We start from the raw sequence: 15185 nt of genomic DNA on the forward strand, positions 1-15185 counted from the left end.
GTTGTCGTTGAATTGTTTGATGGCTGAGGAAGGAGCAACAGCTTCTAAAAGACATTTGATTATAAATATTGCTAGATTAATCCAACCAATATATTTTAGAAATTGCCTTGACATTAAAATTTAAGTCAAAAGATATGTTACTTTGCAGACGAGGTTTTTACTTTTTTTTTCCACAGGAAATGAGAGGCTGTGGATTCATTCTGGGTTAAAAATTTCAGATTTGATTAAGGAAGACCCTCCTGAAGAAATCTCCAATAGGAACAGATGGCCCAGATGATCCAACATTTCAAAGGACATCTGTTGGAGTTTCCTCTGACTTCTACATGGAGAACAGCCTCAAGATTACTGGCTGTGAAGATCAAGCCTTACAGAATATTTCATTCAGGACTTGACCATAACTCTAAATCTTCTTTAGGGTCCCTATAAGATTATCAGCACCCCAATCAGCAGGAAGTAGCCTAGAAAACTATGCCCACATCCTCCAAAATGGATTATGAATGTTTGTCTTTGTTTAGTGTACTGAGTACAAGTTGTTATGGATAATGGTCAGGAAAAAAGCTAAACAAAGGAGATTAAATTCAGAGTTTTTGTTTTTAAAAACAAAGTGGTGTTGTAATAGGAGCAGCGGGGCTGCATCCCCGGCACCTGGCCTTACACGGAAACTGTATTCTTTTAAACACTGCCTGGCTCCATTAGTTCCAACCTCTTATTGGCTAGCTCTGACATATTGACCTAACCCATTTCTAATAATCTGTGTAGCCCATGAGCTGGCTTACCAGGAATGATCTTAACCTGCGTCTGCCTGGAGTGGGAGAATCATGGCGACGCCTTCACTCAGCTTCTTTCTCCCAACATTCTGTTCTGTTTACTCCGCCTACCTAATTTTTTGTCCTATCAGAGGCCAAGCAGTTTCTTTATTACTTAACCAATGAAATTAACACAAGCCAGAAGACTCTCCCTCATCAAAGTGGGAAGTTCTGTGCAACAATGGTATTGTAGACTATAAAGATTTATCACTTTTACTGGTTTAATAAAATGCTGATTGTCTAGTAGTCAAGCAGAACGTATAGGTGGGGTCACCAGAACAGGAGAATTTTGGGAAGAGGAAAGGCTCAGTCTGCAGTCGTCACTCAGAAACAGAGGAAGCAAGATGAGAATGCCTCACTGATAAAAGGTACCAAGTCTCTGAGTTATGGGTTAATGTAAGATGTAAAGTTAGTTAATAAGAAGCCTGAGATAACAGGTCAAATAGTTTATAATTAACGTAGACCTCTGTGTGTTTTTTTGGAACTGAATGGCTGCGGGACCAGGCAGGACAGAAACATCAATCAACATACCATATTTTGTTTATTTATTCCACAGTTGAGGGGAACCTAGGTTGTTTCCAGTTTCTGGATACTGTGAATAATGCTGCTATGAATGGAATTGAGCAAGTGTCCTTCAAGTATGATTAAGCATTCTTTGGTTATATACCTAATATTGGTATAGCTGGGTCTTGAGGTAGATTGATTGCCAGTTTTCTGAAAAACCATCATACTGATTTCCAAAGTGGTCGTAGAAGTTTAAATTTATACCAACAGTTGAGGAGTGTTCTCCTTACTCCATATCTTCTCCAACATAGGCTGTCATTTGTGTTTTTGATCTTAGCCATTCTTACATGTGTAAGATTGTGTCTCAGAGTCATTTTATTTGCATTTCCCTGATATCTAAGGATGGTGAGCAATTCTTTAAGTTTCTAGGCCATTTGAGGTTCTTCTGTTGAGAATTTGCTGTTTAGACCTGTACCCAATTTTTTAATTTTTATTTTTTACTTATTTATTTATATTTCAACTTTTTTCTTGTTTTTATTGAGCTATAAATTTTGTCTGCTCCCCTCCTTTCATCTCTTCTTCACTTCTTTTCTTTCCAATGACCCTCACAATCTCAATTTCCTTAAAAGAAATGGCTTCCTATGTAGTTCCAGTATGTTTCTCTTAAGACTCTCTTTGTTGTCTAGATTCTCTGGTTGCGAATTATAGGCTGGTTTTTCAATGTTTTATGTATAAAAGCTACCTAGGAATGCATACATATTATATTTTAATGGGAGCTTTAAAAGGTTTTGCCTTTAAGACTCCTTTACAGGGTTCAATTAGGGATCCACAAACAACTAATCATTCCACACCAGGGAATGATTTCTTGGAGAAGAACATGGGAAACTGTCTGGGCCCTCTTATTAGTGGTGGGGAAGGCTTCAATACACCCAGACATTGTTTCCACCAAAACCAGGAGATATTTAACTCTTCTTACCATGTATATATGAGTAAAATCCAACTGCTAGTCAGTTCCTGGAAGGGAGCCCCTGGCCTGGTGGGTGGGAAAAGGGAAATTATAATATTTGGTCTTGGGATCTGACTTTTGACAGATTTTACAAGAGGCAGTGATATTTTTCAGAATTCTATGTCCTCAGGGGTGGGTTGGAGGTGAGCCTTAACAAAATGAAATAGAGCCTTGCTATTAGGATGAAAGAGCAGATGTAGGTAGGACAGAATTTGCTGGGTCTCAGTGGGTGTCTGCAATAAGGTGGACTGTATTGTATGAATCCCCTAAGATGATTGAGGTAGGTTTGGGCTCTGAAATGCTGCTGTTATAGCCTCTTGATCAGCCCAGTTATTTCCCTTGGAAATATGGAGTTGTCAGTCTGATGAGACTGACAGCAAATAATTCCAATAACCTTGGGGAAACAGGCGGCTTTTAACAGGTCCACAATGTAACCTGAGTTAGTTATGGATTCTCCTTTTGTCATAAGAAGTCCACACTCCTTTCAGATAGCTATGTGGGATAGGAGGATATGAAAAGCATATTTGGAGTCTTATAAACATTTAAAGATTTTTCCCTTTGCTAACTGAAAGGCACAAGAAGAGTTTATTGCTGAGAGGACCAAGAGAGAAACTTTAAAGTATAAGCTATTACTGCACAGAGTTAACCAAGAGAGTGAACTAGGAAAGAAGACCAAGAGAACAGGCTAAGAGAGACCTCACTGGCCCCCTGAGACACAGACATTGACAGTACAGAGTAGACCAAGAACAATTTCCAAATACCCAGGCAGCCACTGCAAGGATTGGACCAACACACAAAGGCACTGCTAGCATCAGTTGAAGAAAGATATGGGTAGACACCAATGCAAGAACTCATTCAACAACCTAAAAAGCAACATGGTAGCACCAGAACCCAGTGGTCATACAACAGGAAGACTTGATAATCCTAACCTAGAAGAAGTAGAGAAAAACAATTTTACATTTTATGAACATGATGGAGACATTTAAAGAAGAAATAAAACACTTCCTTAAAGAAATGGAAGAAAACATAAACAAAAATCTAAGAAATTAACAAATATCTCAAAGAAAGCCAAGAAAACAAAGAAAAAGCAATAAAACAGGTGAAATCTTCAAAGTCTTGAAGACTGAAAGAGAGGAAATAAAGAAAACAAAAACTGAGAAAATTTTGAATATGGAAAATCTGAGTAAATGAACAAGAACTACAGATGCAAGTATAACTAACAGAATAGAAGACATAGGAGAAAGAATCTCAGGTGTTAGAGATACCAAGAGGAGACAGATTCATTGGTCAAAGAAAACATTATATCCAAGAAATTCTTAACACAAAGCATCTGGGAAATCTGGGACACCATGAAAAGACCAAACCTAAGAATAACAGGAATAGAAGAAGGAGAAGAACCCCAGCTCAAAGGCACAGAAAATATATTCAACAAAATTATAGAAGAAAATTTCCCAACCTAATGAAGGATATCCCTATGAAAGTACAAGAAGCTTACAGAACATCAAATATTTAATAAAAAATCCAAAAAAACAAAACAAAAAACCCCTGCCATCATCATATAATAATCATAATACAAAACATACAAAATAAAGAAAGAATATTAATAACTGCAAAGGAAAAAGGTCAAGTAACATATGAAGGCAGACCTACCAGAATTACACACAACTTCTCAATGGAAATCATGAAAGCCAGAAGGTTCTATGAAGATGTGCTGCAGACATTAAGAGACCACAGATACAAGCCCAGACTACTACACTCATACTCATCAAAGCTTTCAATATCAATAAATGTAGAAAACAAGGTATTCCACGATAAAACCAGATTCAAACAATTCCTATCCACAAACTCAGCCATACAAAGAGTACTAGAATGAAAAATCTTGCCCAAGGAAGCTAACTGCACCCACCAAAACACAAGAAACAGATAACTCCCACCAGCAAAAATGAAAGAAGAGAATCACACAACCAGTAACACAGAAAAAATACAGAAATTTATTGTTGGAGAGGTTTCTGTCCTGCCTGGTTTCTGTCTTCCCAACAGGTCCCACAGCCATTTAGCCCCAAAGAAATCACACAGAGAACTATATTAATGATAAACTGATTGTCCCATTAGCCCTGGTTTCTTATTAACTCTTATAACTTATATTAACCCATTATTCTTAGCTATGTTAGCCACATGGCTTGGTCTCCGTACCTTTTTTAGTGGGGCAATCACATATTCCTTCTTCTGTGGTTGAGACAGGACTAAAAAGGGATGGGCTTCATCCTTCCCAGAATTCTCCTGTTCTCACTGACCCAGTTCTACTTCCTGTCTGGTTGTCCCACCTATACTTCCTGCCTGGCTACTGGTCAATCAGAGTTTATTTAAAACCTAATTGACAGAATATAGACAATTGTCCTGCACCAGAAATTAACAATCACTGGTCAATAATATCTCTTAATAACAATAAACTCAATTCACTTATTAAAAAGACTCAGGCTATGTTGGAGGGAGACTGCTTATTCTTCTCAGCTGCCTGGTTAGCTTAGACCTGAAATAATCACACAGAAAACATATCATTTAAGTTACTGCTTGGCCCATTAGCTCTAGTTTCTTATTGGATAACTCTTACATCTTAATTTATCCCATTTCTAGTAATCTGTATAACACCATGAGGTTGTGACTTACCAGCAAAGTTTCAGCACATCTGAATCTGTCAGTGGCTTCATTACATCTCTCTGACTTTGCCTTCTTCCTTCCAGAATTCAGTTCCATCTTCCTTGCTTACCTAAGTTCTGCTAAAAACACTGATAGAGGTCCAAATCAGTTTCTTTATTAATTAACCAATAAAAGCAACACACAGACAGAAGGACCTCCACACCAAGGCTAAGACAATGGATATGAAACAGGATCCATCCTTTTGCTATATACAAGAAAGACACCTCAACCTCACAGACAAACATTACCTCTGAGTAACGGTTGAGAAAAGATTTTCCCATCAAATGCACCTAAGAAACAAGTGGGTGTAGCTATCCTAATATCTAGCAAAATATATTTCTAAATAAAATCAATCAGAAGAAATGGAGAAGTACACTTTATACTCAAAACAAAAACAATCCATCAAGATGCAGTCTCAATCCTGAACATTTATGCCCCTAATACAAGTGTGCCCACATATGTAAAAGAAATATTACCAAAGCTTAAATAACACATCATACCTGACACACTAAAAGTAGGAGACTTCTACACTCCACTCTTGCCAATGGAAAGGTCAATTAGACATAGACTTAACAGAGAATTAAGAAAACAGAGGTCATGATTCAAATGAACATGACAGACATCAATAGAACATTCCACAAAAACACAAAAAAATACCTTCTTCTCAGCACCTTATAGGACATTCTCTAAAACTGACCACATACTCAGTAACAAAGCAAACCTCTAGAGATACAAAAAATTGGAGCAACCCCTGTATCTTATTGGATCACCATGAGTTAAAGTTAGAATTTAATGAGAACACTACTCTCAGAATGCCTACAAGCTTATGGAAAATGAACAGTGAACTACTGAGCCACCCCTGGGTCAAAGAAGAAATAAAAACAAGAAATTAAATACTTTCTAAAATTCAATGAAAATGAAGGCACAACATACCCAAACCTATGGGACACTATGTAAGCAGTGCTAAGAAGGAAGTTCATAACACTAAGTTTTTACATAAAGAAAGTGGATAAAACTCACACTAGTGACCTAACAGCCCACCTGAAGGATCTAGAACAAAAAGAAGCAAATGAACCCAGAAGGAGTAGAAGACAGAAATGATCAAACTGAGGGCTGAAATCAATGAAATAGAACCAAAAAAAATAATACAAAGAATCTATGAGAAAAAAGAGCTGATTCTTTAAGAAAATCAAAAGGAAGAGAGAAAACATACAAATTAACAAAATCAGAAATGAAAAAGGGGACACAGCAACAGACACTGAAGAAATCCAGAGAATCATTAGGTCATACTTCAAAAATCTGAATGCCAGCAAAATTGAAAAATGTAAAAGAAATGGACACGTTTTTAGATAAATACCATATACCAGAGTTAAATTAAGACCAGGTGAACAATTTAAACAAACCTATAAACTACAATAAAATAGAAACTGTCATCAAAAGCCTCCCAACCTAACAAAGCCCAGGGCTGGTTGGTTTTAGTGGAGAATTTTATCAGAACTTCCAAGAAGAGTGAATATCTATGCTCGTCAAAGTGGTCCACATAATAGAAATAAAAGGAACATGGTCAAACTCTTTTTTATGAGGCTACAGATACCCTAATACCGAAACCACACAAATACTGAACCAAGAAAGAGAATTACAGACCAATCTCACTCATGATCATAGATGCAAAATCACACAATAAATTCCTGGCAAACTGAATCCAAGAACACATAAAGAAAAATCATCCACTATGATCAAGTTGTCTTCATCCCAGAGATGCAGGGCTAGCTCAGCATATGAAATATAATTATAATCCATCATGTAAATAAACTAAAAGAAAAAAACATATGATCATATCATAAGATGCTAAAAAAGCATTCAAGAAAATCGAACATTCCTTCATTATAAAGATCTTGGAGAGATCAGGGACACAAGGAACATATCTAAACATAATAGAAGCAATACAGCACAAACCAACAGCCAACATCAAATTAAATACAGAGAAACTCAAAGCGATTCCACTAAAATCAGGAAGAAGACAAGTCTGTCCTCTCTTTCAATACCTATTCTATATAGTTCTCAAAGTTCTGGCTATAGCAATAAGACAAGAAAGGGAGAAGAAGGTGATTCAATATGGAAAGGAAGAAGTCAAATTTCTTATTTGCAGATGATATAATAATATATATAAGTGGTCCCCAAAACTCTATTAGGGAACTCCTACAGCTGATAAATACCTTCAGTAATGTGGCAGGATGCAAGATCAACTAAAAAATTCAGGAGATCTCCTATATACAAATAATAAAAAAGCTGAGAAAGAAATCAGAGCAACATCACCTTTTACAATAGTCTAAGTAACATAAAATAACTTGTGGTAACACTAACCAAAGTAGTGAAAGACCCATTTGACAATAACTTTAAGTCTTAGAAGAAACAAATTGAAGAAGACATCAGAGAATGGAAAAATATCGATCCCATGCACTTAGATAGGTAGAATAAACATAATAAAAATGAAAATCCTACCAAAAGCAATCTATAGATTCAACACAATTCCTATTATAATCCCAACATAATTCTTCACAGAACTTGAAAGAACAATGCTCAACTTCATATGGAAAAACAAAAAAACCCAGAATAACCAAAGCAATTCTGTACAATAAAGGAACTTCTGGAGGCATCACCAGCCCTGATATCAAGCAGTATTACAGAGTTACAGTAATAAAAACAGCTTGGTATTGACATAAAAAGAGAGAGGTTGACAAATGGAATTAAATAAAAGACCTAGATATTAATCCATACACCTATGAACACCCGATTTTTGACAAAGAAGCTAAAGTTATATAAGGTAACAAAGAAAGCATCTTCAACAAATCATGCTGGCATAAATGGATGTCAAGATATAGAAGAATGCACATAGAGCCATATCTATGCCCATGCACAAAATTTAAATCCAAATGGATTAAATACCTCAATATAAATCTGACCATACTCAACCTGATAGGAGAGAAAGTAGGAAGTAGCCTTTAATGCATGGGCACAGGAGACCACTTCCTAAATATAATACCAGTTCACAGACACTGAGAGCAACAATAAATAAATGGGACCCCCTTAAACTGAGAAGCTTCTGTAAAGAAAAGGACACAATCAATAAGATATAAAGGCAGCTTGCTGAATAGGAATATAACTTAACCAACCCCATATCAGACAAAAAACTGATCTCTAAAATATATAAAGAACTAAAAAATTAGACATAAAATTCTAAATAACTCAATTATAAGACGGAGTACAGAACTAAATAAAGAATTCTCTACAGAAGTATCTCAATTGGCCAAAAGGCACTTAAGGAAATGTTCAATATCCTTAGATATCAGAGAAATGGAAATAAAAAAAAAACCTCTGAGATTCCATCTTACACCTGTCAGAATGGCTAAGATCCAAATACTGGAGAGGATGTAGAGTAAGGGGAACACTCATCCATTGCTGGTAGAAATGCAAACTCATACAATCACTTTTATTGTACAATCTTGTACAATTAGTATGGCAGTTTCTCATAAAATTCAGAATCGACTTATCTCAGGATCCAGCAATACCAGACTTGGCCATATACCCAAAAGGTGGTCAATTATACTACAAAGACATTTATTCAACTATGTTCATAACAGTATTATTTAGCAATAGCCAGAACCTGGAAACAACCTAGATGCCCCTGAACTGAAGGATTGATAAAGAAAATGTGGTACATTTACACATTAGCATACTACTCAGTGGTAAAAATCAATGACAACTTGAATTGTGTATGCAAATAGATGGAACTAAAAAGCACTATGCTGAGTAAGGTAACCCAGACCCCAAAAGATGAATATGGTATATACTTACTCATAAGTGGGTGCTAGCTATAAACAAAAGATATTGAGCCTATAGTTCATGATCCTATAGAAGCTAAGTAAGGTGAACCCTAAGAAAAACATAGAGATTCACCTGGAAGGTCAAAATAGACAAGATAACTTGACAAAATTGGGAATAAGTGCATGGGGTCAGAAGGGAGGGTTGTAGGGGAAAAGTGGAGTAGAAGGGGGCCGGGGAGGAGAAGTTGAGGGAATGGGATAGTTGATATGGAGGAACGACAGAGATAAGAGCAAGAAAAGAGATATCTTGATTGAGTGAGCCATTATGGGGTTAACAAGAAACCTAGCTCTAGAAAAATTCCCAGGAATTTACAGGGACCACCACAGCTAATACCCTAAGCAATAGAGGAGATGGTGCCCAAACTGGCCTTGCTCTGTAATCGGACTGATGACTATCTTAAATATCACCATAGAACCTTCACACAACAACTGATGGAAAAGGAGGCAGACATCTGCAGTGGAGAACTGGGCTGAGCTCCGAAAATTCAGATGAAGGGTGGGAGGAGTGAGAATATCAGCAAGGAGGTAAAGACCATAATGAGGACAACCAATGAATCAGTTTACCTGAGCTAATGGGATCTCACCAAGTACAATACAGCTGCACAGGGAAGGAATTAGCATAGGACCAAACAAGACACCCTGAGAGGTAGGTGACAGTTGTGTGGCTTGGGAAGACTGCAGGGCCACTGGCAGTGGCACCAGGGTTTTTGTTTTCTTATAAAATAAAATAAAAAATTTAAGGTATAATCTAAAATAAATCATAATAGTCATCTATAACAGTAAAACTGATAGTCATGTTAGGTGTATATTCAAAACCATGCACAGATATATTTAGATAGATAAATAGTCTTAAAACACTTGAAATACTTACAGAATATGGCATTTAATATCCTTAACAACCTAGACTTTTTATGACAGGGAGACACATCTTATCCTGGTAGCTTTAATTTACTTCAAAGGCAGATGATGAGTATTGAAGAACCTCTGTATGAGATTGCTTTCTTTACAGCAAAACTATCCATTTGAACAAAAATATGCTCTTGCCTCAATTGCTGCCAATATATTGCCCAACCTGGATCAGTAGTATGCAAGAAAGACGAGTGATGAACTTTGCCAAAACAATACAATCCTTTAGAATTTTCTGCTAAACAAGAAAGTCTGTCAGATATGCTAGGCCTGTAAGACAGAGTTGAATGCCTCCACAAAACAGAGGAACTGTGGGCGACCATCCAAGAACTCTGATGTTTCTTTTCATTAGGTAACATTTCATCTTTCTGGGGTCTTTAATTCAGTTATAGAATAAATAGTTAAACTTACAGTTTTTCTTAGTTAAGTAATAAAGCATATTAGGTTTATGACTTTGAACTCACAAAAATAGGATAGATTATCAAATATTTACTCTGATTTTGCCAAGCACAAATGTATTGGATATTGAGACTGTTAGTCTTAGTTGATAACTGTTTTTTTTTATATAATTTTACTATGTTAAATTTAAAACCTTTCATTTTAATTAGAAGAAAAGGGGTAAATGTTGTGGAACAATTTTTGTACACTATAAATATGTATTGTTCTTAAATTTAATAAAAGTTGATTGGCTCGTAGCCAGGCAGGATAACCAAACTAAAAATGCTGGAATGGGAAAGGCAGCATCAGAGAACCGGCCAACCAGATGCAGAATGAATTGGACACGCAAAATGGGATAGAAATAAAAGCCATAAACATAACATATATTAATAGAAATGGCTTGAGCTGTAAGAACTAGTAAGTAACAAGCATGAGCTATCCTCCATGCGTTTGCAATTAATATTAAGTTTCTGAATGTTTATTTGGGACAGGGAGTTCTTGACAGGGAAACCCTGGCAACAGAAAGGCACAGGATGTATTTGGGGTTTAGGGAATGGAAGTTGGGGCAGCTGGGAGTCCAGTCACTTACTGATCTTCCTACTGATGTGGTTGTACCTGTCTTTGTTTATGTTTTAATGGCTGACCACTTGGCAATAGGCAATCAATTGTTTTGTCTTTCCGTGGGGAAGAACACATCACCTGCTCTCAGCTCTCCTCAGTTGCCTATACTTTTAAAAATATGGCTGTGGTCTCAGTTTTTTTGTGTCTTGCTTGGCATGCTAATTTGTGTCCTTCTTACTCAGCACACATTAGACTGACAATTTTGGTGGAAATATATGGATATTGCTTCTGATATTACTAGGATACATAATCTCACAGCAAACTTCCTGATCTTGTTCTTAGAAAATATCTGCCCTTTATCCTGTAATATTTCCTGAGACTTAGGTCAGAAATGTTTTCAAAATTTTTATAATGAGGAACAATAAGCCCATGTATTTTCAAGTTAAGAGACTTAAAACATGTCATTTATTTTGTTATGAAAGTTTATGTACATTTAAATGATTTTTTTCTCAGTATATACTTATACTATATACTCAAATGGAAAGACATGAAATGGTAGAGAGATCTATGCATTAAAATGCTAATCCTTGTGACTGAAGCAGTTTCTTCTCTGTATGTTTTTATATATTTTCCTTGGCTTAAACATTTTCTGACATTTTATTACAGTAAGCCACAGTAAATTTGCTGATTTTATGTGAGAGAAAAGCATTCATACTGAAAATACTATATGGTTCAAAAAATTTATTTACAGTGGAAGAAGGTATGAAAGAATTAAGTTCACCGTTGATTGAATCTAAATTAGTAAATGTTGGTTTAAAATGAAAATGATATGATAACACTTGAGAATTGTCATAAAGATGAGTAAAATCAATACTAATATATATGTGCTAATAAAACATTTTCCTAAACATTATGGTATTATTATTAATTGAAGATAAATGAAATTGGTAAGCCAATTGCATCCAAAATATCTAAAGAATGTCAGAAGAGCAAACACATTTATTTATAACTGACCTTTAATATTTGGGATTTAGAGAGCAAGCAAACCTCTGTATGACCAGTTACAATATATTTGTTAGGAATAATTAGCTGAGTAATAAACAATGCCCAGCAGATTGACTTAATCCTACTGGGAATTTTTGGTAGCAGTGAGGGAGTTTTAGTATTGGAGATGATAAGAAATAAATATCCCTTACAAACTGCTTTTGTTAAAGGAAATTTACCCGAGAAGGACAGTTGTAACTGACATTCTTGCTGCTGAAGCTAGAGTATTTTCTTGGAGATATAAGCTTCTTGGCATCTATGCCTGCAGCTATTCTCATGGGAATTTGGTGAGAAAATTTATTTTATTGTCATCTTTAAGAGTTCAAACATTTCATTACTAAAAATTTCTCATAACGTGTCAATACTTATGTGAAAAGCATCATGTAGAAATGTTTTATGGCAATAAATTTTTACTAAATATGACACAAAACAGTCCTGAAAAGCTAAATTAAATATTTTGTTATTTTGTTCACTTTCTCTAAATCCATGTTGACTCACAGGTATGGTTTGTACTCAATCAGGTTACTTTATAAGAGTCCATGTGGTAGATTTTTATGCTTTGATTCTTATTAAGTAAAATTATCTTTTATGACTTTTACTTTTGAATTTTCCATAGTCAAAATGAATTATAGTTAATGGAATCACAAGACTGTGTGACAATTAATGGCATTAATTAATGACCTGCTTCCTCACCTGGTCATTCGAATCCTTGGGAATACTGGGAATATGAAGAAAGAAAGAGTCCCCTACAACAACAGCATCTGTTTCATGCTAAATGCTTGGAAAATATAAAGCAAAGATTATCTTATGCTTTTTGGTATTTAACAGTGGAGCATTAACTAAATTTCACAAACATACTTGCTTCTATGTCATTGTATTTCAGCATCCAATAAAACATCATGCAAAATTTCTCCTTAATATTCACAGTAAATATGGAGGTGAATGAATTCCACAGAATAGTATTTTTATTTAGTTGGAACAACTGGCAAAATGTTCCCTGTGAAACTTTCTGTACAGTATTTCAGTTCTACATAGTTTTATTATTTCAAGATGATTTCCTGTCTATACCTTTAAAAAGATCTCCTTTCAACTCCTTTAAAAAGTAAAGCAGATGATTTGAGAAAAAAGCAGTTTCTCCAAAGCACAGATTTGGGGATGGAGCCGCTAGCTAATTCTATATGCCTACTAAGATTCAAAGAAGTAAAAGTCCATGGTGGTAGGAAACCCACTGGTCCAGACTTGTCTTAATACTGGTCCAGACTTGTCTTAATAATCCGTGGCTATTCTATTCATTGGATGTTTAGACCCCGGAATTTGATATTTCTAGTGATCAGCTCCAATTTCAGATCAACAATGCAGTGATGCAAACATACCAACCACCTTGAGCCCAGAATGTGAATATTATCTTTACTGAAACCTGGTAATATGGTCCCAATTTGAATGCTCACCCTGCTGTATTTTAGGATCTGGCACCACTGTACTGACTGATTAGACTCATGGGTACATGTGACTTGCATGTTATTTCTGTGGTCATTGTAACTCAGGTAATTTCATCTTTTACCTTATTGATTCTTTTGTGTATAAAACATAATTTTATCACTTATGCTGAATGCAGATATTGGAGATACTTGCCATCCATTCTATGGCAATGTGTTATTTTATCACTTATGCTGAATGCAGATATTGGAGATACTTGCCATCCATTCTATGGCAATGTGTTCTGTGATGTTAAGCAGCATTTTTAGTTTCACAATCTCTCTCAAAGAAATCACAGGGTCAGGAAACATTGCAACATTGTTAAAATCTCTTTAAAATTATGGAGAACTGAAATATTAAAAGACATTCTTAATTAAGGGGACAGATTTTAACATAGGCATGTTTATATTTCATTTACGATATCTATTATCAATATGTAAACAAGTTGTATATACTTGATTGTATGTGGAATTTAATTTAAAATGAAAGTGATTTTAACATTGTGGATTAAGATATAAGTAACAGGTTCTTTGTTGCAATCTAAAAAAATAGTATTTTAATTCTGTTGTGTTTAATCCTATGAGGAAATAATGAAAGCTTATTTACATATATTTTGCCAGAACAAAACCCGCAGAAATTTTTATTTAATATTTTTGGTTGTTCTTATAAATATACATTCAGATAGCATATATGAAAAGCATAAAAGGGCAGAAATATTTTAAATTACCAACTTACTATTTGACCTGTTTATGTCTTAGAATGATAGCTACACAAATATAGCACCTACCAAAAGCACAGCTCATTTTCATCCTATATAAGTATACTTGAATAATATATATATGAAAAGGGAGTAGAATGATACTATTTGAAAGGTAAAGGGAAAAATCAGAAGAGAGAGAGAAAAGTGGAGAGTGTCACCATGTACAGAATCCATTGTAACAATGAGGATGTCATTATGTAAAACAAGACTTCATACAATGAGACTTTCAATTTGAGCTTGTTTTAAAGCATTTTATATTTTGGTTGTGAACCTAGCCTTTAACGATTGAGCCATTGCTTCAGCCCTTAAAATATTTTAGTATAAAGAATATTTTGAATTTTTATCATTCTAATTATTGTATAAAATTTATATATTACAAATGTATTTAAATTAAAGATAATCTTAATATACATTAAATTATACATAATTTATAATGTTTTAAGATATTGTGCATAATATCAGGGAAATCAATGTCTATGGCCTTTTCTGATAATTGCATGCTTGTAGATCAATACTGTGCAGGAAATTATTTTGATTTCAGGAAGTCTTCAAAAGCAGAAAGAGTACACCATTTTCCTGTTTATTAAGGAGATTTTGCTATGTACAATTGAATTCTTATTGAATCTTGGTCATATTTTCTTTCTTTCATCTCTCCTTGCAGTGAGCAGCCTGAGCGGGTGTGATGAAAGGAAACAGGACCCTGCTGACTGAGTTTGTCCTCAGAGGAATAACAGATCGTCCAGAGCTGCAAGTCCCCCTGTTCCTGGTGTTTTTCTTTACCTATCTTACCACCATGGTGGGCAACCTTGGCTTAATTTTTCTCATCTGGAAGGACCCCCATCTTCACACTCCTATGTACATTTTCCTTGGACATTTAGCCTTTGCTGATGGTTGTATTTCAACCACAGTGACTCCAAAAATGCTTATGACATTTTTGTATAAAAATGTCATGATATCTCTGGGTGAGTGTTTTGCCCAGTATTACTTTTTTTGTATCAGTGCAACTACCGAAATTTTTCTCCTTGTAGCAATGGCCTATGACCGCTATGTAGCCATATGCAACCCTCTGCACTATGCAGTTGTGATGTCCAAAAGACTCTGCA

The 15185-nt window shown here is 35.3% G+C and overlaps 1 protein-coding gene across 1 annotated transcript in view; it reads left to right on the forward strand.

Annotated features, from left to right (window-relative positions):
• The first annotated feature begins 14764 nt into the window (after positions 1-14764).
• Positions 14765-15185, forward strand: part of LOC101995306 (olfactory receptor 5AC2-like) — a 1216-nt gene continuing 795 nt past the window's right edge. Inside the window, exon 1 of the mRNA XM_005345276.1 lies at positions 14765-15182. Coding sequence (XP_005345333.1) covers positions 14765-15182 — 418 coding nt within the window. The remainder of the gene's footprint in view (positions 15183-15185) is intronic.

This window comes from Microtus ochrogaster, chromosome 2 (genome assembly GCF_000317375.1).
Source record: "Microtus ochrogaster isolate Prairie Vole_2 chromosome 2, MicOch1.0, whole genome shotgun sequence".
In the NCBI taxonomy this organism is placed as follows: domain Eukaryota; kingdom Metazoa; phylum Chordata; class Mammalia; order Rodentia; family Cricetidae; genus Microtus; species Microtus ochrogaster.